At 44.7% G+C, this 21,783-nt stretch overlaps 1 protein-coding gene across 1 annotated transcript in view; it reads left to right on the top strand.

Annotated features, from left to right (window-relative positions):
• Positions 1 to 19,692, top strand: part of Spag17 (sperm associated antigen 17) — a 96,234-nt gene extending 76,542 nt beyond the window's left edge. The window contains exons 30-47 of the mRNA XM_048352149.1: positions 1,724 to 1,868; positions 2,082 to 2,236; positions 2,529 to 2,717; positions 3,372 to 3,517; positions 3,805 to 3,935; positions 5,590 to 5,717; positions 7,611 to 7,793; positions 8,357 to 8,470; positions 9,128 to 9,173; positions 10,705 to 10,804; positions 11,005 to 11,052; positions 12,610 to 12,709; positions 13,684 to 13,786; positions 14,514 to 14,642; positions 15,918 to 16,054; positions 16,164 to 16,348; positions 16,823 to 16,883; positions 19,339 to 19,692. Of these exons, the coding sequence (XP_048208106.1) occupies positions 1,724 to 1,868; positions 2,082 to 2,236; positions 2,529 to 2,717; positions 3,372 to 3,517; positions 3,805 to 3,935; positions 5,590 to 5,717; positions 7,611 to 7,793; positions 8,357 to 8,470; positions 9,128 to 9,173; positions 10,705 to 10,804; positions 11,005 to 11,052; positions 12,610 to 12,709; positions 13,684 to 13,786; positions 14,514 to 14,642; positions 15,918 to 16,054; positions 16,164 to 16,348; positions 16,823 to 16,883; positions 19,339 to 19,494 (2,256 nt within the window). The 3' untranslated portion in view covers positions 19,495 to 19,692. The remainder of the gene's footprint in view (positions 1 to 1,723; positions 1,869 to 2,081; positions 2,237 to 2,528; positions 2,718 to 3,371; positions 3,518 to 3,804; positions 3,936 to 5,589; positions 5,718 to 7,610; positions 7,794 to 8,356; positions 8,471 to 9,127; positions 9,174 to 10,704; positions 10,805 to 11,004; positions 11,053 to 12,609; positions 12,710 to 13,683; positions 13,787 to 14,513; positions 14,643 to 15,917; positions 16,055 to 16,163; positions 16,349 to 16,822; positions 16,884 to 19,338) is intronic.
• Positions 19,693 to 21,783: the final 2,091 nt, after the last annotated feature.

Genomic DNA, 21,783 nt, shown 5'->3' with positions numbered 1-21,783 from the left:
TTAGGACAGCATATAGGAAAGCTTCTGGAAAACAATAAATTTTAAATAATTGTTAAACATCTGTATTTTGACCTGGCTGTGCACATGTAGACACACACACACACACACACACACACACACACACACTTATAAGTATACAGTTAAGCATTTCACAATACAATGTGTTTGGCTTGACTTATAAACTTTATTACATTTTTATTGAACCAATTTCAATTTTCCTCCATGATTACTATCACCAATAGGGAAGAATAAACCAATCTATATCCAAGAGCTTGAATGAATCATCAGAGCAATAGCAGAAATCCTTCCTGAGTGCCTCCTGTGTCCCGGCAGGCTGCCACACTTCCCATCAGCTAACTCATTTGGTTCTCATAGCAAACTATTCTTTCCAAATGCAGATAGAACAACCAAGCTAGAGAAGTTGAGAGACTTGCCCAAGATCACTCAATCAATGGTAGTGTCCGAATGCAGGCCTCAGAGGACACAGCAGATCCCACATTCCCGCTACGCAAGAAGCCAACATGGTCTTACAGCCAAACTAGACAGTGGATGGTTTTCACAACCTTGACCTTAAGTCTTCTGTATAGAGAGCAACACTGTCCTTGTGTCCTTGTCCCTGGGTCATTTGAGGCACGACTCTTGCCAACCCTCCAACACACCCCTCATATATAAACTAGAGAGCCTAGTCATTACCAGAAACAGGTGGAAAAATTAATACCCAGGTATTCAAAAAATAGGTCTAAAAGCTAACAGGTTGACACAGGGACTGCCCCGGTGTCTTTCTGCCAGATGTGACCCAGCTGCTTGTGTTCTCCTCCAACTTTCCTTCCATTTGTCCACAATAACATTCTCCACCTTAACAGAAGGGATTATGGTTAAACTTGAAAATGAAACTCACAGACCAGAACAGACCTTCACCCATGACAGCATGTACTAGTGCTCAGAAAGGATGCCACGGGGGAGGCTGTCCACCCTCCTACTGAGGAGGCCCCGGCCCTGCGCATGGCTCCCTGTGCCCCTGAGGTCCCCAGAGCATTCATGGCAGCGACAGAAGGAGCACAGGCATGCATAGGCCGGCATGGCAGAGGGCAGCTGCAGCCTTACCAATCTCCAGTACTGTTCAGGTGCCTGGAGGCCTAGCACCAGTGAGCTAACTTATAGTTCCCACTGCCCAGGACAAACTGCAGACCACTGAGTGACACACTTGTCTTAACTCTACTTGCCAAGGAAACAAGGCCTAGAACCAGCTCTCCTGACACTTGCCAGGCCCTCCAGTCCTGATACTGCCAGACATATCCTGCCTCTCACCTAAGCAGGTTTCCTAACTTCCCTAAGTCGACGCCTTCATGCCCTCATCTGTTAAATCTAACGAGGTGCCATCTGCCTCAATATTGTGGAAAGTGGTAGATAGGGTCAATAAGCTAAAAACTTTCCTGGTTTTGTTGTTTCTTTGTTGTCTGTCTGTCTGTTTGTTGTGCCAGTACTGGGGTTTGAATGGATCCCTGGGTGCTATCCCTTTGAATTGTGATCCTCAGATCTCAGCCTCCTGTGTAGCTAGGATGACAGATGTGAGCCACCTGGTGCCTGGCTCAGAAACTTTCCTTTGTAACTAAATAACCAGGACTGTAACAATGTCACCTTTGAACTCTGAGGGGTGTACAAGCAGGCTAAGTCAGGACAAGCCATGGGGTGCAGTGATCGTGCTCTGCCTTTGCATGTCTAGGTGATGACCACTCGAGAAGACAAGGTAGTCATTGTGGAAAAGAAGGACGGCACTCGGATAGTGGACCACGCTGACGGTACCAGAATCACCACCTTTTATCAAGTGTATGAAGACTGCAACCCCCCTTCACAGGATCAAGAAGCCAGTATGTTTTACTGTCAGACAAATAACCATCATTTGTAACTCTTTACCACGAGAAAGGTAGAATCTTAACTATTAAATACACACAGAGGTCACCCAAAAAAGACTTTACCTGGGCCTACTCGAACCTTGAATTACTATAATTAACATCATCAGCCTGATGCCTTTTGTCTAACCATGTATTCTCACAGACCCGCTTGCTTTGCTTTGCTCTTAGCTGAAGGTTCGGGCTCTGTCACGAGGAGGGTGAAGTGCATGCGGGTAGAAAGCTCACACCACGCCACTGTCATCACAAACTGCGAGGACAGCAGCTGCTGTGTCACCTTTGGGGACGGGACGTCCATCATTGCAAAGCCACAGGGTGCCTACAAGGTAGGTTCTACCTGCCCAGTGCTGGTAGCTCACTCCACTAATCCTAGCTAATCTGGAGGCTGAGGTCTAAAGGTGGAGCTTCAAGGTCCATCTAGGGCAGGAAAGTCTGTGACACTCTTATCTCCACTTAACCACCAAAAACCTGGAAGTGGAGGTGTGGCTCAACTGGTAGAGTCATGCCAGCTTTAAGCAGAAAAGGCTCAACAGGAGTACAAGGCCCTGAGTTCAAATCCCAGTACTGGCACCAGAAAAAAAAATGGAATGTTTTCCTGTCTTTTGTTTCCCCTTCCAGGTGTTACCTCCCAACACGGGCTGTCTTTATATCGACAGAGATTGTTCAGCCACATACTTTCACGAAGCAGGCAGCAATATCTACCATCCTTTCCAGAAGCGCGAGCAGCTCCGCGCCAGCCGCTACATCATGAAGCACACCTCTGAAGTGCTTTGTGAGGTCCTGGACCCCGAGGGGAACACCTTTCAGGTGTGCAGCACCCCGTGTGCCAGAGGGGCTGGGGCTCCCAAGCCGTGGGGGCCGCATTCCAGTGGACACGTGCCTTCGCCACCCTGGGGCGACCGGTCTGCTTTGTGTCCATACTTTGGGCAGAGATCATCAGTGCTAATATCATTTCCTTTTACCAATAACCCGTGTGTGTGTGTGTGTGTGTGTGTGTGTGTGTGTGTGTGTGTGTCCATCCTGGGGCTTGAACTCTGGCCCTGGGCTCTATCCCTGAGCGGTTGTGCTCAAGGCTAACACTCTACCGGAGCTACAGCTCCATTTCTGGTTCCCTTGGAGAGAAGAGTCTCGTGGACCTTTTTCTGCTCAGGCTGCCTTCGAACCTCAGTCCTCAGATCTCAGCCTCCTGAGTAGATAGGCTGACAGGCATGAGCCAGTGGCGCCCCAGTTCCTACTCACTGCCTAACGAATGGGATCCAGTTTGTTTCCACAGCCATTGTGCGGTTTCCAAGTAGAACTGAGCTGCAGGATTTCTGTTAGGAGTGCGGCTTATAATCAGGCTTATACTGATTTCCTCAGTGTTCCAAAGGATGCCCCCCTTTCTCAGCTGGGATCCACTGAAGTGGAACATCATGGTGTTTTATTTTTCGTTTTTAGTTGCTCAGGTACTTTTTCTCCTAGGTCATGGCTGATGGGACTGCCTCAACTATGTTGCCTGAAAAAAAACTGGATGAGGATTTGAACATACAAACTGAGGGCTATGAGAGTTTATCCTCAGTTCACTTGGAAAAGAATCATATGCAGATCTATGGGGAGCATGTCCCAAGGTAAAACAATAAGAATATTATGACGTTGCTGGGGGGAGGGGAGTTTATCAGGGATTCATTTTATTATAAAAAGATTAAAACAGGGAGAAATGACAGAATGAGAGAGAGAGAGAGAGAGAGAGAGAGAGAGAGAGAGAGAGAGAGAGAGAGAGAGAGAGATTCCGCACTTCCCATGCGGGAAATGGGAGTTAAAGATCCCATGACTTCTATTTCTAATTCCAAGCTGACACAGCAAGCATTTCCACTGGATCCTTCACAGTGATTTTGCCTTTTATGTTTCTGAACAGGTTTTTTGTTATCTATGCCAACGGATCAGGGCTGGAACTTCTGAGGGACAGTGACATAGAGGAATACTTGTCCTTGGCCTATGGAGACTCGACCACCGTGGTTCTCCATGAGCCCATGCAGGAGCAGCCCGGTACACAACTGCCCCTGCTGCCCCTGTGGCACCCCAGGATCGCATCACACATGGCCCTGTCCACCCCGCCAGGCTCTCCAGCACCTCCCCAGGGCTCCCTTTGCAGCTTCACTGCCCTCTGCCGTCCACCTGACTCTGGGTAGCTGTTGGAATCTGTGTTTTATATCTTGTGATTTCTCAAGCCACACTGTTGGAAGTCATTTTCCCAAGGCAGCTACCACTCAGGGGAAGCAAGCTCATAAGGCACACTCAAATGCATTCCTCTGGTGTCTTCACTAAGACAGTCACACATTGCAGCCTGAGCAGATCAGTACCTATGTTCTGATTTGTGAGTTCATAAACAAGGGAGCCATCTCTGACAAGCTTGGGATTTTGTGGGGTTTTTAAAATTTATTAATTAAATTTTTTGACAAGGTGTACAAAAGGGGTACAGTTACATAATAGGGCAGTGTGTACATTTCCTGTGATATCTTACACCTTGTTTTTCTTTCCCTTCCCTAGATCAGGTAAACATATATACAATACACAGTGTACCAAAAACATATACAGTAGCCACGTGGCATGCGCCAAAGGAAATTCACCTAGAGCTTTAAATATAACGTCAACAATAGAGTTTGCTTATCCTTGTCTTATATAATAATACATACATAGCTTTTGAGCTATTGTGATCCACTGAGAGGTCTATTTTTGACCTTTATATGTTGAGTAGTTGTTTGGTTTTAGTTACATAATGTAAGGTCGCTGACCCAAACCTGTGGGAAATACCATTTGACAAGAAGTTTTTTGTTTTGCAGACCTGGTCTCTACTGTCTCCCCCTCCCCGCACCTTAACAGTCTTATATCAAGAAGAGCATGCCCCTTTGTTTTCTGTGTTCTAGGCTTGTCTCGCTTAACATTATTTGTTCAAGTTCTGATCATTTCCCTGCGAATACCAATACTTCCCCATTTCTAATTGCTATGTAGTATTCCATTGTGTATGGGTACCATATTTTTTTGATCCATTCATCTGTAGAGGGACATCTGGGTTTTCATATGGGATTTTGTTTTTGGTTTGGGTATTTTGTTATCTTGAAAGTGTTGCTTTAGTGAAATTGAATATAAAAAGAATAGAAATGTAAATAGGAAATATGTCTTATCTGGGCATCAGTGGCTCATGCCCATAATCCTAGCTACTAAGGAGGCTGAGATCTGAGGATTATGGTTCAAAGCCGGCCTGGGGAAGACAAATCCATAAGACTCTTATCTACAATTAACCAGAAAAAAAGCCATAAATGAAGGTGTGATTCAAGTGATAGAGCACTAGCTTTAAGTGAAAAAGTCAAGAGACAGCACCCAGGCTTTAAGTTCAAGTCTGGGTATGGACACACACATGCATACACATGGACTCACAAATGTGCGCACATGCACGCAGGTGCACACACACAGTTTATTGGGATAACTGGAAGTGCTTCAATTCCAATTTTCTGGAATTGAAACTCAGTTTCCAGGTGTTCTAATGACTAACAGCCTCACCTGGTTAGATTGCAAAGTTCTAACTCAAAATCACTGTGACTCACTAACCTTTCTATGGTCCAAGGTAATTCCCAAGGGTTTGCTGACTTTAGCGAGTTCTATTGAATTCGTCCGAATAACTTAATAACTCTCACTGTGCCAGGTACCCTGAGCATCACAGTGCTGCGCCCTTTCCATGAAGGATCGCCGTGGCTGCTGAAAAAAGAATTAGACAGCGTGGTTCCTCCCAACCTCCGGTCTAGGTCCTGGGACACCTTTCCCTCTGTGGAGGTATGCATCTTCTTCTGCGCTCACTTGATTTGCATGTCCATCCTTGTCAAGTCCTCGCCCACACATGCATGCATTTGCATCCTTCTCTAAGTTGTTAATGGACTTAGATTTGAAGATGTTTGACATCTGTAGACTGACTACTGAATTTTAGAGGAACATGTCTGGCTGATCTCAGTTTTATTCTATATTACAAACTTGAACATCTTCCTATAATATGATTCTTTCCAAATTATCCATAGTGCACCTTGCTCCTCTCCTGCCATGGAATTATGATCACTATGTAATTCCCTCTTGTCTTCTTTTTTTACTCTGTGTGTGTGTGTGTGCCAGAACTGAGGCTCGAACTTGAGGTCTACTCACTGTCTTTTTAGCCCAACACTGGCATTCTGACACTTAAAGTCACACCTTCACTTCCAACTTTTTGCTGATTAATTAGAAATAAGAGTCTTACAGACTTCCTGCTGGAGCTGGCTTAGAACCACAATCCTCAGGTATCAGTCTCCTGAGTAGCTAGGGTTACAGGTGTGAGCAATTCCGTTTTTTTCCCCTTGCAGTTTGAAGCCAGCTCAGGCAAGTACAAGCCCCTATCTGAAATACAAACTAAACCATCAAAAGAACTGGGGATATGGTATATGTGGTAAAGTCCTGAATTCAATCACCAGTACTGAAGAGAGAGAGAGAGACAGAGACAAAGACAGAGAGACAGAGAGAGAGAGAGAGACAAAGGAAGAAGGAGGAGGAGGAGGAGGAGGAGGAGGAGGAGGAGGAGGAGGAGGAGGAGGAGGAGGAGGGGGAGGAGGACAGGATAGGAGAAAGGAAAGGAAAGGGAGAAGGAAGGGAAGGGAAAGAATCTACATTCTTGGAAACATGCTCATAAAAAGGAAACATTGCTGTTATCAGTTTTCTACTTGCAGAGATTTTTGAAGATAAGGGGGTCTCTCTCTCGCTCTTGCTCTCTCTCACTCGCTCTCTCAGATTCCTAACAAGTGGGTCAGTACTAGGACTGTAGAGGCTGCTTTGGCTGGAAACACTACTTCTTTTCCTGGGCCTGCAGGTACCTGGGAGGTAAAGGAAAGCTGGCTGGATGTCTCTGCCCTCACTTTGTATCTCTCTCCTTCTACTACCTAAAACTTTGGGCCAATTCTGCTCAACTGAGCCCACCACTGTGGGGCTCATGTGAGGAGCATTCATTCCCAACCAGTCATCCTCCTCCTTCAAGGCCGAAGGCACTGGAACAAAAATAACTAAGATATTTGTGAGATTTGTGGCATATCATCACCTTCAGATTTTCAGAAACCAGTTTTGACGACTTCCTGTGCAAGATGAACAAATGACATCTCTGCCTTTCCGGTCACTGTCTCAGCCTGAAGCAATGAACTCCATCTTCCCCTACAGATTAGACTGTTCTCCTAGCCACGCACCTATTCATCACAGATTTCAGGAACAGGGGCAGATCAAGAAACACCATGTCACAGCCTAGCCCCGAAGGTGGCAGCAGCTTTCCTCTTGTCTCCAGGGCTTTTTCGTGGTTGATCCTGTCACTGATGATCCACCTGACCTCGCTTCCATCACGACTACTCAACTAAGCATGCTTCCTGCTCTCCAGCTCTCTCATCCCTTTCCCTGCATAACCCCAAATTCTTGTTGGCCACACAGGGGCACAGATTTCTTTCCTCCTTCACCTTTGCTTTTGCCATTTTGTTTTGGAGCTGAGGGCCACACATGGCCTTGTCAGGTTCCCCCAAAGCCAGCCTCCCCCGCACCCAAGCTCAAGAGTCCCTATAGCAACTCCTAGCATAATAACTACATCATAAGTGACCAGGAAACAAAGAAGAGTCTATCGTCAGTGCAGTCTGAATTCATGGTTGATCTTTTGCTTTGTTTTGTTGACAGAGAAAAATCCCAGGGCCACCATTTGGCACTCAGATTTGGAAAGGCCTCTGCATTGAGAACAAGCAGCTGGTGAGCGTGCCTGCACCCATCCTCAAGGGCCCCGACGTGCTCCAGATCCGCCAGTTCTTCCAGCACGAGGTCATAAAAGATGAGGTGAAGCTGCAGCTGCAAGCTTCCCTGAAGGTAAGGCAGCCCAGGCCCACTGCAATGAGAGCCCAAAACAAGGGGGCCCCAGATGAGCTCATTCCACCAATATGAGTGTTAGACATCCAGAGGAGAAGGCTGAGAGACATAAAATAATGAATATACTGCAGGCTCATGCCTGTCATCATAGCTACTCAGGAGGCTGGGTCTGAGGATCACAGTTTGAAACTAGTCCTGGTAGAGACTCTCATCTCCAATTAACCAGCAAAAAGCCAGAGGGGATAGTGTGGATCAAATGGTAGAGGTTCAGTCTTGAGTGAAAAATCCCAGCAAGAGTGTGGGGTCCTGAAGTCAAACCCCAATACCAACACACACACACACACACACACACACACACACCCCTAATGCACTTTCCAGATCTTTTGTTATTGTTATTGACCTTCTAAGAAAAGGGCTCACTAGATTGCTTGACAAGTAACTGCCAGTTGAGCAGCTTGAATTACATACTCTAACTTATGGTTGAATTTCAAGTGGATGTTTACTCTGTGAGTGTCTTGCCGTATTATGGATTTTTGTCTATTTGTTTTATTCTACTGATCTAGGACTACATAAACCATATTCTAAAGAAAGAAGATGAGCTACAGGAAATGACAGTCAAGGATTCCCGAACAGAGGAGGAGAGAGGCAATGCTGCGGATCTTCTGAGGCTGGTTATGGTGAGGGAAGACACTAGATACCATTGAGCCAGTATTACCATAAAGCATCCCTAGATGCCTCTCACAGTGCTGCAAAACACTCCTTTCTCCCTATAATTCCTTATTACTGTGCAAATACCATTATGTTCTGGTACTGGGGCCTTATCCATTTATTTAGAATGATTGCTTAAGGTTGGTGCTCTACCACACCTCCACTTACACAAGTTCCATTTTGAAAGTTGCTAGGTAAAGCCAGGCACCAGTGGCTCATGCCTGTAATCATAACTACTCAAGAGGCTGGGATCTGAGGATCATGGTTTGAAAGTCTGCTCAGGCAGAAAAATCCGTGTGATTCTTATCTCCAATTACACAGCAAAAAAGGCACACATGAAATTGAAGCTCAAATAGTAGAATGCCAGCTTTTAATGAAGAAGCAAAGAGAGAATTTGAAGCTCTGAGTTCAAGGCAGAATTACCAGCACATACACACACTAAAAATTGCTAAGTAAAAGGAATGACTAAAAATTCAAATAAGCAATAGGCTGGCATTAAAAACGAATTCACTTTAGAGTTATTTTTATTTAAAAAAATCGATGTAAGCCCCACAGGAATGCTTCTGAACAAAGTGAATTTTGTATGAATTGTAACCATCACCATGTAATTCTATCTTCATTTTCAGTCTTTCCCTAAGGCAGAGGAAACTACAAAAGCTACAGCTACTGAAGGTAACTGGTGTCTAATACTTTTACTGTAATCTAATTACAATGTAATTACATATTCCAAAATCTTAAATGTACTTCATTATTCTCTGATTCTTCTTTTCCTGCATTGGCTGTGCTTATGTATGTGTCTAAGAGATCTTCAAAAATCATGATTATCTAACTCATCCTTAACTTTTCACACACTGAAAGACATCGCAATTTGACTTGACATCAGTCATTTAACAATATAGCTGACATATAGAAAGGAAACAGCCAATTAGCCAAAAGCTCACCCCTCTGAATACACACATTAAGTTTTCAAGCAACCATACAGTTACAGCCCCAACAATGTAGAGGCCACTGGTTTCATCAGCCCACAGACAACACTTTGCTGCTGGTCCCATGCAGCACACACTGTGGCAGCAGAAGGACGACCCCTGCATCCATAGTCACTGATATAAATATATACTTGGACCTCTAAGAGAGGCAGGGAGTGAAGTTAATCAACAGATCTGATTAAACTGATCTCCGTTTTTTTTTTTTTTTTTTTTTTTTTTTTTTTTTGGCCAGTCCTGGGCCTTGGACTCAGGGCCTGAGCACTGTCCCTGGCTTCTTCCCGCTCAAGGCTAGCACTCCGCCACTTGAGCCACAGCGCCGCTTCTGGCCGTTTTCTGTATATGTGGTGCTGGGGAATCGAACCTAGGGCCTCGTGTATCCGAGGCAGGCACTCTTGCCACTAGGCTATATCCCCAGCCCCTGATCTCCGTTTTTAATGGGTCAGAGAATGCATCAGCTTGGGCAGCTTTCCATCCAGAGCAAAGGGCACATTGCAAGGGTCGGGTCACCGAGGGCAGGAAGCACATACAGAGCTCTTCCTGTCTTTTGACAGGATCACTATCAAACCCTCAGAATCCTGTGTCTTTACTCATGCACAAGATCAGGCAAACACCTCCAGTCATATAAAGTAATATTTATCCAAATGACTTCTAGGAAATAGGAACCACTCTGTACATCACCTTTATAATGACAATACATTTTTAAAAGATGAGGCAAACTCCCAGGCAGCATTCCCTGCTGGCACCAGGCATTCTCCACACATACCATCCACGCATACCTCCGTACCCACCCCCAGTTCCTGGGGGCTCTTGGGTCCCCCACACTTTTTGTGTGTCTTCCACGTAATGTGATTATTGTCTGTGTAAAGTTTTCTCCTCTTTGTGTGTGGATGTGGGTACTGGGGCTTGAACTCAGAACCTTCTGCTCTCCCTTTGCTTTTTCACTCAAGGCTGGCACTCTACCACTTGAGCCACAGCTCCTCTGCAGGCTTTTTGCTGGCTAGCTGGAGGTAAGAGTCTCAGAGACTTTTTGGCCAGGACTGGCTTCAAACTGTGATCCTTGGATCTCAGCCTCCTGGGTAGCTAGGATTACAGGAGTGAGCCACTGGTGCCTGGAAAATGTAGTTTCTTCAACATATTTCAGTTGAGTAATGGTGGTCTGATTTTGTATTAGGCTGTAAAGAAATTAGTATTAAATATTCAATGCATGTATTTTCAAGTTGCAGCCCATCTAGCTGATTTATACAAGAAATCTCTGACTTCGGTTCCAGCATGTCCATCAGATACATTTATGAAAGACTTCTTTGAAAAGAAATGGAAGTAAGCTAATCAAGTATTACATTGTGATTAGTGGTAGTTATATGGTGACTAAGGGAGAGCTGGGAGGATTGTGACTACACGACACCCGCTGCAGAACTTGCTGACTTGCCAGCCCTTCCCTCCCCATGTTCACAATCCATCTCACACTGACGCTTTGCAACCTCCCTCCTGAATTTGCATCGTCCTGTCTTCTCCCATAGGAACACAGAATCGGGAAAGCACTGGAGAGAAAAGCTAGATAAACAGAGGTAATTCTACAATGTGACAAGCCCAGTCATAGATTCTTAGAGTTGGGTGAGCTACAAAGGCTCCCAGCCTCTACAACATTGCTTTTTCTTTTTTCCTATCTGTGTGTGTGTGTGTGTGTGTGTGTGTGTGTGTGTGTGTGTGTACACGCGCACACATGTGCTGGTTCTAGGGCTTGAACTCAGAACCTGGGTGCTATCCCTTAACTTTTTCACTCAAGGCTGGCCCTCTACTACTTGAGCCAGAGATCCACTTCTGATTATTTGCTGGTAATTTGGAGATAAGAGTCTCATAGATTTTCCAGCCCAGGCTGGCTTCAAACCTGGATCCTCAGATCTTAGGCTCCTGAGTAGCTAGGATTGTGGGTGGCCCCTGGGGCCCAGTGAGATGATCACTTTTAACTAAGTTGTTTAAATGAGATGACTTCCAGCTAGGCCATCTTGGACAGGAGCCCTGATATTCAAATGAAACTATCTCCAGTCAGCTATGGTTTGATTACTTATAGACTGTATTGTGCTGACAGGTTATTTCATTTCAGTAAAGCTTTCTCCAGGATTGCAGATTTCTTATGTATAAAATGTGGGAAAGATTGAACTGCCAAATAACTTAGGCTTCTTTCAGCTCTCAAGTAAAGCCAGCTGGCTTCCTAGTAGACATAGTTGTCAAGACCTGAGAAGCAAGCACTTGGCCTTTGACTCAGAGGCCATTCTTTATTAGTTATATCATTTGGAATTGGTAACTTGGCCTATTTAAAACTTGTTAAATTTTTCACGGGGCTTGAACTCAGGTCCTGGTCATTCTTCCTTGGATTTTTAACTCAAGGTTGGCACTCCACCACTTGAGCCACAGATCTACTTCTAGCTTCCTGGTGGCAAATGGGAGATAAGGGTCTCATAGACTTTTCTGTCCAGGTTGGCTATGAACCATGATCCTCAGATCTCAGCCTCCTGAGTAGATAAAATTATAGGTGTGAGTCACAGGGCTTGGCTCGGACTTAGTATTTTGATCCTAAAATGGGGGCAATGTCTTATCCAGTGACCTCAACCCACACTTAATTGGCCTTGGCTGCCTACTGCCTTACAGATAGGTTCTGGCATGGCAAAGAGAGTGTTACAATGATTGCTTATGTTTTACTTTATGACCATTCCTCCTTTGGGTTTTGCTTCTTGTTACCATTGCAACTGAAATTATGTAAACAAGGAAACTCTAGCTTTCAATTAAATGTCAGAGAACAAAAGACCCCCAAAAGGCTCAACAGTTGTAAAAACATCACTTTGGACATTTGGTCACAAATGACTGAAATAAAAATGAAAATATATTAAGATTTCCAGCCTTATATCACAGATTTCCAAATCAAGATATGTGATTCCATTTCAGACGTAGAAAATGAACTTGAATGGTTGAACAACAAACAAAAAATTATAAAGGATTTATTCTTACCTGTTATACTGTCAATGATTGCATTGATTTTTCTGTGGAATTTAGAACTATTGCATAAGCAAATAACATCTTTTAATGTCTTATGTCTCTCTTTTCATTATTATGGAAATATCAACCAGGAAGGAAATTGAGAAAACCAAAAATTACCTAAGGGAAATTAGGGAGAGAGACATAGAACCCTATTTCACAGCTGATTTGGAGCTATTATACAAATCTCAGGTAATAATTGAAAATGACTTTTTAATGAAAATTGATATGTTGTATAATTTGTAACCTAACTTTCCAGATGTTTAAATCTCTAATATTTCAACCTAACTGACTAACCCATAACTAACTTTCAAATCCATATTCTCACAGGAATATGATTAGGGGTATTTAATTTCAGGTCATCCTCTACCAATATGTTATGATCACACCCTTACACATCTTGCATTGTAAATATTCATTTTCCTCTCCGGTATTTTAAGGTCTTCTTGCACTTAATTGTCCCCATCATGATTGTCAGCCATCAACTCCAGCTTGAAGTTTCCTTGTGTTAGAATTGTCTTACCCACAGGCACCCCAGGGTGCTGTGAATTCTTGGAAGCCCCTGGAGGCAGAATGCTCCCTCCTATACTTGTGCCTAGACCTAAGCCACGCCCACCTAGCCTCTCCTATTGCTTGGGAGTTCATTGGAACCTGGAGGCAAAGGGAATATTTTTGTGTCGAGGACACCATTCAACTCAGGAGGTTATCTGAGGATCTCTACGAAGCTCACCCAGGCAGACAAATCCCTGGGACTCTTGCCTCCAAATAACTGGCCAAAAGCCAGATGCAGAAGTGTGGCTAAAGTGCTAGAGCACCAGTCTTGAGCACAGAAGCTAAGAGGGAGCATGAAACCCTGAGTTCAAGCCCCAGTACCAGCACACATGCATGTGCACACACAGATACCAAAGACGCTATACACTTCTCATAAGTGCAGGATGTTATTAGTCACCAGCGGCTGCCCAAGAAGAAATGACAGGGAATTAGGTCCACATGAACAAAAGCTCCATTTCAGTTCTTCAGCCTTTTGAGGAACTGATAGTTTATAAGCTTTAAGTTTCAGAGCCTTAAATACAGGCTTTTATCAGGACACAGCAATGTGACATTTGTGGCAGCTGTCTTTTTAGCCACACAAATCTAAAATAAGTCTTGTGCTTTTTTCCTTTAAGTATAATTATCTGAACAAGCTTGCCAAAAACCTGCCTCCTTTCACAAAGAGAGAAGACAGCATGAGAGAATCGATCGTTCCAAATATATTTGATCTTCAGTCAGGTAAGGCATGTGTGTGGCTCTCCTTGCTCTCAACCCCACCTGACCCAGTAAAGCCTGGCAGGAGCCGGGAGGAGGAGATAGGCCAAGCAACCATGAGTCTTAGTGAGAGGTGAAACCAGAGTACACTGACGCCCGCATAATACAGGGCTGGCTGAGTTATATTATAGGACCAAGCCAGCCGGGCGCTGGTGAATCACACGTGTAATCCTAGCTACTCAAGAGCCTGAGATCTGAGGATTTTGGATTGAGGCCAACCCATGTAGAAAATAGAAAAGTTCACAAGGGTCTTATCTTCAGCTAATAGCCAGAAGTGGAGCTGTGGCTCAAGTGGTCAAGTGCCAGCCTTAAGCACAATAGCTAAGTGAGGACACAAAGCCCTGAGTTCAAGCCCCAGTACACACATATCACATCACATCATGTCACATCACATCACATCACTTCTCAGTAACCATTGCTATGTAAAAATGGAGATAGATCACTCGACCACTTCCTACCACAACTGTAGTGTTTGGTCATAGGGACCACAAGGACCCAGCCAGCTGGGAGGAATTAAGAACCTTGAAGACAGGACCCTGTTTGTTAATGACCGTGCTGTGAGGATCGGCTCTTCTTTAGCTTTCTCAGTACAGTGTGAAGAGTCAGTTCTCTATACAGCACACTGTTCCCCATCTATTCACACCTTATGGCCATCAGCCTAAATAGCATTTTTTAATGTTGGGTTTTGTAGAGTCCAGTTCATCTACAGTTTCAGAACCGGAATCCCTAAATGTTTATAGTCTTCCCACATCAGTGATTTCAGAGGATACCAAGATATCTGTGACCCAGGACGATGACCACCTCACAAGAATCACTGAAGGTACAGCCTGGCACGCTGTGTGCTGAGAGGGGGCGCTGGGGCCGGGGTGCAGTTGGCAATCACAGTAACCCCCCAAGGGATGCTGTGGAGATTTGCAAGAAAGGCTCAGCATGTCAGCGTAGCTCCAAAAATACCTGCAGAATGACAAGACCCGGACTGAGAAATTATAGTGGGTTGTTTTGGGATTTTAGAGTTGCTATTTTTTTTCTAATCCCTCATTGTTTTGAGAGCTTGTAGGTTAGGCATCGGATAGCTTTTCTTGAGCAGACAGTAATTTGGTGATTGGCCTTAGGTTTATCTATTGACACATTCTTGGGCCTGTAGGTGCTAGAGGAGAAATGTTACAGAGAGAAATGTTACAATGTAGCCCGTGCCTTAATGCACACATAATGTTATGGGGCTGGCAGGGACTGAAATACAAAATGGCATAAAACAACATCTAGTTACAATTTGGTGGACATAGTACTGATTACATTGAAATTAATTTAGCTAAATATCATTGGGCAAAGAGAGAGTACCTTGTGGATAATTTGGATAATGTGACTCCTGTGGGCATGTTTCTCTCTGAATGAGAATCTGCTGCTGGCTTTATTTATCTCTTACAGAACTAGTGTTTTGCCACAGGTATGGGTGAGTTTAGAAATTCACTCTGAGCTATGGCTCATGCATGTAATTCTAACTAGTCAGAAGGATGAGATCTCAGCCTGGGCAGAAAAGTCTGCGAGACTCTCACCTCCAATTAACCAGCCAAAAGTTGGAAGTGGGTGAGGCTCAAATGGTAAAGTATCAGCTTTGAGTGAACAAGCCAGGTGAAAGCCCAAGGCCTTGAGCTCAAGTCCCAGTACCTATACAAAAGAATTTTTTAAGACCTATAACAATAATATGAGAAAAGGAAAAAAAAAGGTGAGAGAGAGGGGCAGAGATGATATTCTATAGTTGGATTTTTTTTCTAAGCAATTTTATTCAGACATCACTGGGAGGTTTTAAGTAGGAGTTTTGCCAAGCAAGTGCCAGGGCCTTGAGTTCAAATCCAATTACTACCACCCAAAAAGAAGGTGGCACCTACAGCATTTGTACTGCTCACCTCATAGGGCTATACGTGTAAAATCACTTCACAGAATGTACATATATAAAATGAGGATTTTAAAAAAGGCACCATTCTTTTAAAAGCAAAGAAACCATGTTTCCAAGCTGGTATATATTGCTGTTGGCTCCATTACAACCTCAAGTCTTAGAAAAGCCCATATGACATCATCTCAACTTTCTCTCTACTAGAACCGGAATCTTTGGAGCCCTGGAAAATTCCAACGCAGTCATTATTGCAGGACGTGGCTGGACAAGCCAGGAAAGAAAAAGTGAGGCTGCCTCATTATCTGCGGAGTTCCAAGCCCAAGACTAAACCTCTCACAAAGGTAAAAACAGACTTGATTCCCAAAGCCGGTCAGGCTCTTCAGATCTCAGACTTCTGAGGAGCTAGGATGACAGGCATGGTAGTTTATATTAATGTTTTCTTCTCCAAAGACACAAGATTGTGTCGGGGGCAAAGTGAATACATCCTCTATCGCCTCTGCTGCCATGAACAACGCCAAGGTGTCCCCTTTTGGGTTCCAACTTCTGCCTCCATCAGTGAAGTTTGGAGTGCTGAGAGAAGGACAAACCTATGCTGCCACTGTAAGGCTGCAGAACATCGGCGTGGACTTCTGCAGGTGAGCCCCCGGCCGGCGAGCCCCTGGCCTGCTCAGTGGCGGGCCTTCGTCTACAGACACCAGCAAGTTCCAGCTCATGCTGGATCCTAACCAGGTCTCCATCTCCAATCCTCCCTTCACTCATTCCACTCACTGGATGTTGAGTCTCACAGACTTTGCTGCCAGGGCTGGCTTCGAACCTCGATCCTCAGCCTCCTGAGTAGCTAGGATTGCAGGTGTGAGCCACTGTGCTGGGCTACTTCACACCTGGAAAGGTTTAAAATCTGATCAGTCATCTTCATGCTGATGAAAACAGTCAGGAAGGCAGTTCCAAGTTTTTCTCCCAACTGAATATGAAGGTTGATTTTCTAGAAGGTAGAGTACGCTCCTGTGTCGTGAATATTAACAACTTCCTGATTCTGTACCATCTCAGTGTGTTCAGTGCTTGTGTTTTTCATGATGGCACAAATTCATTTCCATCTTTCTTCCTGGTAGGTTTAGAGTGAAGCAGCCCCCACCCAGCACTGGACTGAAAGTGACTTACAAACCTGGACCGGTAAGTGCTACCTGTTACTATGCACATGTGCCTGTGCATGCGTGGCTGTGTGTGCTTCCAGTGAAGGGGTTAAGCCATGTGGAACTGTAGCATTTCTAGTATCATAAGCAAAAGATTTTGATAAACATATAGCTTGACCTTTGTCACTTTGTGCCATAACCATGGCTTTGTACCATGGACCATACTGCAGCTCCGCCTGCCCTAGGAGCACAGTCGCATACAGCTATGTGAAAGGTACCTTTTGTCCAGGTACCAGAGGTTCACCTGTAATCCTGGCCACTCATGAGGCTGAGAGTTGAGGATAGAGGTTCAAAGCCAGCTGGCGCAGGAAAATCCAAGAGATTCGTGTCTCCAGTTAACCAGCAAAAAGCTGGCAGTGGAGTTGTGGCTCAAGCGGTAGAGTGTTAGCCTTGAGTGGAAAAAGCTGAGCAAGAGCAGGAGGCTCTGAGTTCAAGCCCCAGTACCAGCATGAGACAGAGCAACTATTCATCATGGGTGGGAATGCCGAGAGTCTCGGGGAGCAGTGTCAAGGGTGCCTGGTCCGGGGAGCCCACAGTGCCCGCTGGGCTGCCAGCCTCAAAGCAGCGTCACCTCCTTCTCTCACTCCCAGAAGGATCCGTGCAGGACGCCACATGGCCCAGTGCATTTGGTGGTCACTGCTCTGACCCTTGCTTTTCCTCATCTTCAAACAAGGGTGCATACACTGCACACTCTTCCCACGTGTGGCTCACCTGTGGCCTGGGCTACAGAACTCAGCAGTATGCCAGTGGGGCTGACAGGGAGGACACGCACGTGGGGTGAAACCCACGCACTTGGGCGCCTCTCAGAAATATCACTAGAATCTTTCCAATATAAAGCACCCCTCCCCCCCAGCCAATCAAGCCCTTCCTCCCCTCCTCCTGTAAGTTAGTAAATCTCATTTTAATCTAAAGTAAGGAGCATGCCAGAAGCTGAAATGGCTGTTGGATCCATCTTCCTTTGCACTAAAAACTCAACATGTATTCTTTGAAGCTCGTTCCAGATGGTTAGGTTCTGAGGGTTTTATTCTTTCCTTTTTTAGACAGTAGGTTTGGGCTCTGATTTTAAAAATATAATGTATAGGCTTCTCTATATGTAAATCTAACCAGTGTTCCACTTGGTTAGTTGCCAGTACTAAATGAATATGCTCAGAGCCTGGGCAAACCTGCACTGTGGTGCGTCATCCAGCTCCCTCGTGGGGAATTTTCATTATGACCAAGACAGCCCCGTGTGACTGTGGGTTTGGAGGACAGAGGGTCTGATTCCTTCCTCCACACTGATAAAATAAAGACGGGGAGGACATTTGCAAATTCTATTATTTATAGTCAATTGCTTTCCATGTGATCATTTCAGATAACTGCTCCCAAGTCTGTCTTTTAGCCCCCCACCCTCACTCCCAACGCGAGAGAAATAGCTCTTTCCTGGCCAGGGGTCTCTGCACAGACCAAGGCAAGAAGTCTGTACCTTGCTGGGCCATTATCCATCAAGCTTCTCCTTTGCTGTGAGACTTTTGGGCCTCAGCATCTTGGCGCGTATACACATTCTGTCCCCACTGCTGGCTCGGCCCCTTGCCACCTCCCCTGTTAAAAACACTGAGAACCAAGGAGCAGGGCGAGGAGGTCACAGGATTCTCCTGGCCTCCTCCATATGCTTTAAGATTAAATCTATATCTGCATTAGATGACATTCGCCTTTACACACACACACACACACACACAATGTATTTTAATTTACTGCTGACACTCTTAATAAACTTTAACATGCTTATTTAAGTAGCTGTAGTTCTTTATTTTTAAGGATGTCAGGAGAAACTTCCTACTGACACTCAAGAAGTAGCAACAACTCTTGGTACTCCCATCCCATCTTCCGTGCCATCCCTACCACCCTGGCATTCAGCTTCCCTTCGCTCTTCCCCTAACAGCACCTGGTTCACCCTCTGCCCCCGGCAGCTTCCCATCACTGTGGCAAAGCACTGAAGACAAGGAAGGTTTGAGTGATGAACACCTTGACCTCATGGTTCTGACCATGGGGCCAGGAGGCAGAGCCCCATGGTGGGGAGCATATGGCAGAGCAAGTCTCACCCCACAGCAGTCAGGAAGCAGACAGAGAAGGGAAGGAGCTGTCTCTAGTGACCAGACACACCTCTAAATGACGGCCGGCCCTTCCTCTCAGCTGCCTCACCTCCCACACACATAGGCACACAGCATACACAGGCACGGGGACTTTGGGATGACTTAGAGACTAGAGCCCAACACCCTTCCAGTTTCTACTGGGTTTCACTTACTCGGTGGGACTCTACCAACCCTAGGGCATCATTATGCCCATTTCTTAATGCCATGCTTATGTACAAGGAAGCTGAAGTAACTTACCAAATCATTGTTAAAAACCAGTATTTGAACTCACATACTTCTGACTCTAAGCTACCTTGTGTCTCGCAGGTGGCGGCTGGTTTGCAGACAGAGCTGAAGGTGGAGCTCTTCGCCATGGCTGTGGGAGAGGATGGAGCCAAAGGATCGGCCCACATATTGCATAATATTGAAATTATGACTGAGCATGATGTCCTGATCTTGCCTGTGGAAGCAAATATCCTTTGAAGTTCAATCTGAGTAATCAGAAATGGTAGACATGATCTATGAGTGAGAACAGAAAGTCAAGTGTGTCTACCTCCAAAATTTGATATTTAAATCACATAGGACAAAGACCATGTCTTTCTCTATTATTTAAAAGCACCTGGTCATATCTAAAAGATACCTTAATACCAACTAAAAGTCAGGCAATTATCAATGCTATTGGCTATCTATGGGGATATCAGGCAATCAGAATACTTTTAGTCACTGAAAATTCTGATCTCCCCAGGCAACAGTTGTTCCTGCCTATAATCCTCGTTATTCAGGAGGCTGAGATCTTAGGATACCAGTTTGAAGACAGCCAGGCTTGAAGAGATTCTTATCTTTAAGTAAACAGCAAAACAAAGCAGGTTATGTAACAGTGGCTCAAGTGATAGAACACCAGCCTTGAGTGCAAAAGTCAAATGAGACCATGAGGCCCTGAAATCAAGTCCCAGTACTGGCATAAAGTTTTGGGGAGTGGGGATAAAGCAATTAACAAGAGACAGAAAGCTCTACCTTTACACAGCTTACACTTGAGTGAGAGGAGACAATACACAAAGTAAAATGTAATGAGGATAAGAACAAAATAGAGAGGGAGGGGCTGGGCAGTGTTAAAGGGGATTTAGTTTAAAACGGCGTGGTCTCTATATGTAAAAGTAATAAGTCTTTATTTTTTGCTTGTACTGGGATTTGAATTCAGGGCCTCACACTCTTGCTTGGCTTTTTCCACTCAAGGCTGGCACTTTATCACTTGAACCACAGCTCCACTCCCAGCTTTTTGCTAGTTTATTGCAGCTAAGTCTCACAGACATTTGTTCCCAGGCTGGCCATGAACATCCATCTTAAGACCCAGCCTCCTGAGTAGCTAAGATTACAAACATGAGCCACCAGCACCAGCATGATGACAAGTTTCTTCCAGGAAGAGATCCATTTCCCTCTGGGGATTAAGCCAAACCCTAGATAAGCCCCTCCATCTAGGTCACATTCTGACCCACAGAATTAATGATATCGGCAATAGGATCATCTTGAATTTGTTAAATTCCACATTATGATCATCTCTTTCTTTGCTAGTAGATTAGAGACCACTAGGTAGGCAAAGACAGATGGGGACAATGCTTTTCTTATTAGATTTAAGACAAATAAATCTCCTCCCATTGTCAACAGTGATAGGTCATAGCCAGTTTTCCAGCCAAGACAGCATAAACCCTAGGTGCCATGTGGATGGGGGCCTGCATGGTGGGGGCCTGCTGCAGTAAGGCCAGAGGCATGGAGGGGAGAGACCCATACAAGGCACCCTAAGACCTATCTATCCATCCCAAGACCCCGGACCCCATGCAGGTAGCATCCCATTGGACATGAGGGTGCCCCACAAGGTTGCTTGCCATGAAAGCTCGAGATTAAGATGTGACCTGGGAGCTTAAGATGTTACCTGGGTTTTGTATCTATGAGTCATTTAATCAGGAAAATCATAGTCCTTAATGAAGATCTCACCAGTTTTAACCAGCAGTAACTATGATAATCACCAGAAAGGTTTTCCCCGGGGGAAAAAAAATCCCATAGTCCAAAAGACTTCTACGATCTCTTCTTCTGCACTTGGAATCTTCATGTCTCGGAAGGTTTCTCAACATTAGACCTAGTAAGTCATACATGGTAATCTGTCAACCACTTGGTTCTAAAATGAAAATAGCTTTCAGTAATAGCAATAGTTTCTTTCTCTACATATGTTTATTACATATAACACAACTATAAAATTTATAATTAGGTATAAGTATATACATATGTAATATCTTACATAGTAAAATCAATCCTGTGTTGTATCATGTATTTTTTATATAAACATACACACATTCATAGCAAAACTAATCCTGTACTTAAGACAGATTTTATCAAATTTTCCATTTCCTACTTTAGGAGAAACAGGCCAGAAACTAAATGCACGAATGTAACCTTTTTGTGATTCTGAAGTTTATTTTGTGTGTATATACATGTATGTGCTAGTTCGAATTCAGGGCCTGGGTGCTGGCCCTTAAGCTTTTTCTCAAAGCTGGCGCTCTACCACTTCAGCCATAGCTCCACTTCCAGCCTTTTGCTGCCAATTAATTGGAGATGAGTCTGTGGTCTGCCAGGGCTTGCTTGTCCTTGTGACCCTCAGATCTATGGCTCACTGCTCAGCATCTTTATTCATCATGCTCTGTCGTCGTTGTGCTAATCAAAGGTGACCTTGCTCTCCAAACAGCAGTAGCACAAAACCTCCAATGTGTCCCTTCTGGACAC

Source organism: Perognathus longimembris, chromosome 7 (assembly GCF_023159225.1).
Source record: "Perognathus longimembris pacificus isolate PPM17 chromosome 7, ASM2315922v1, whole genome shotgun sequence".
Taxonomy (NCBI): Eukaryota; Metazoa; Chordata; class Mammalia; order Rodentia; family Heteromyidae; genus Perognathus; species Perognathus longimembris.
This window is presented reverse-complemented; position numbering and strand designations above follow the sequence as displayed.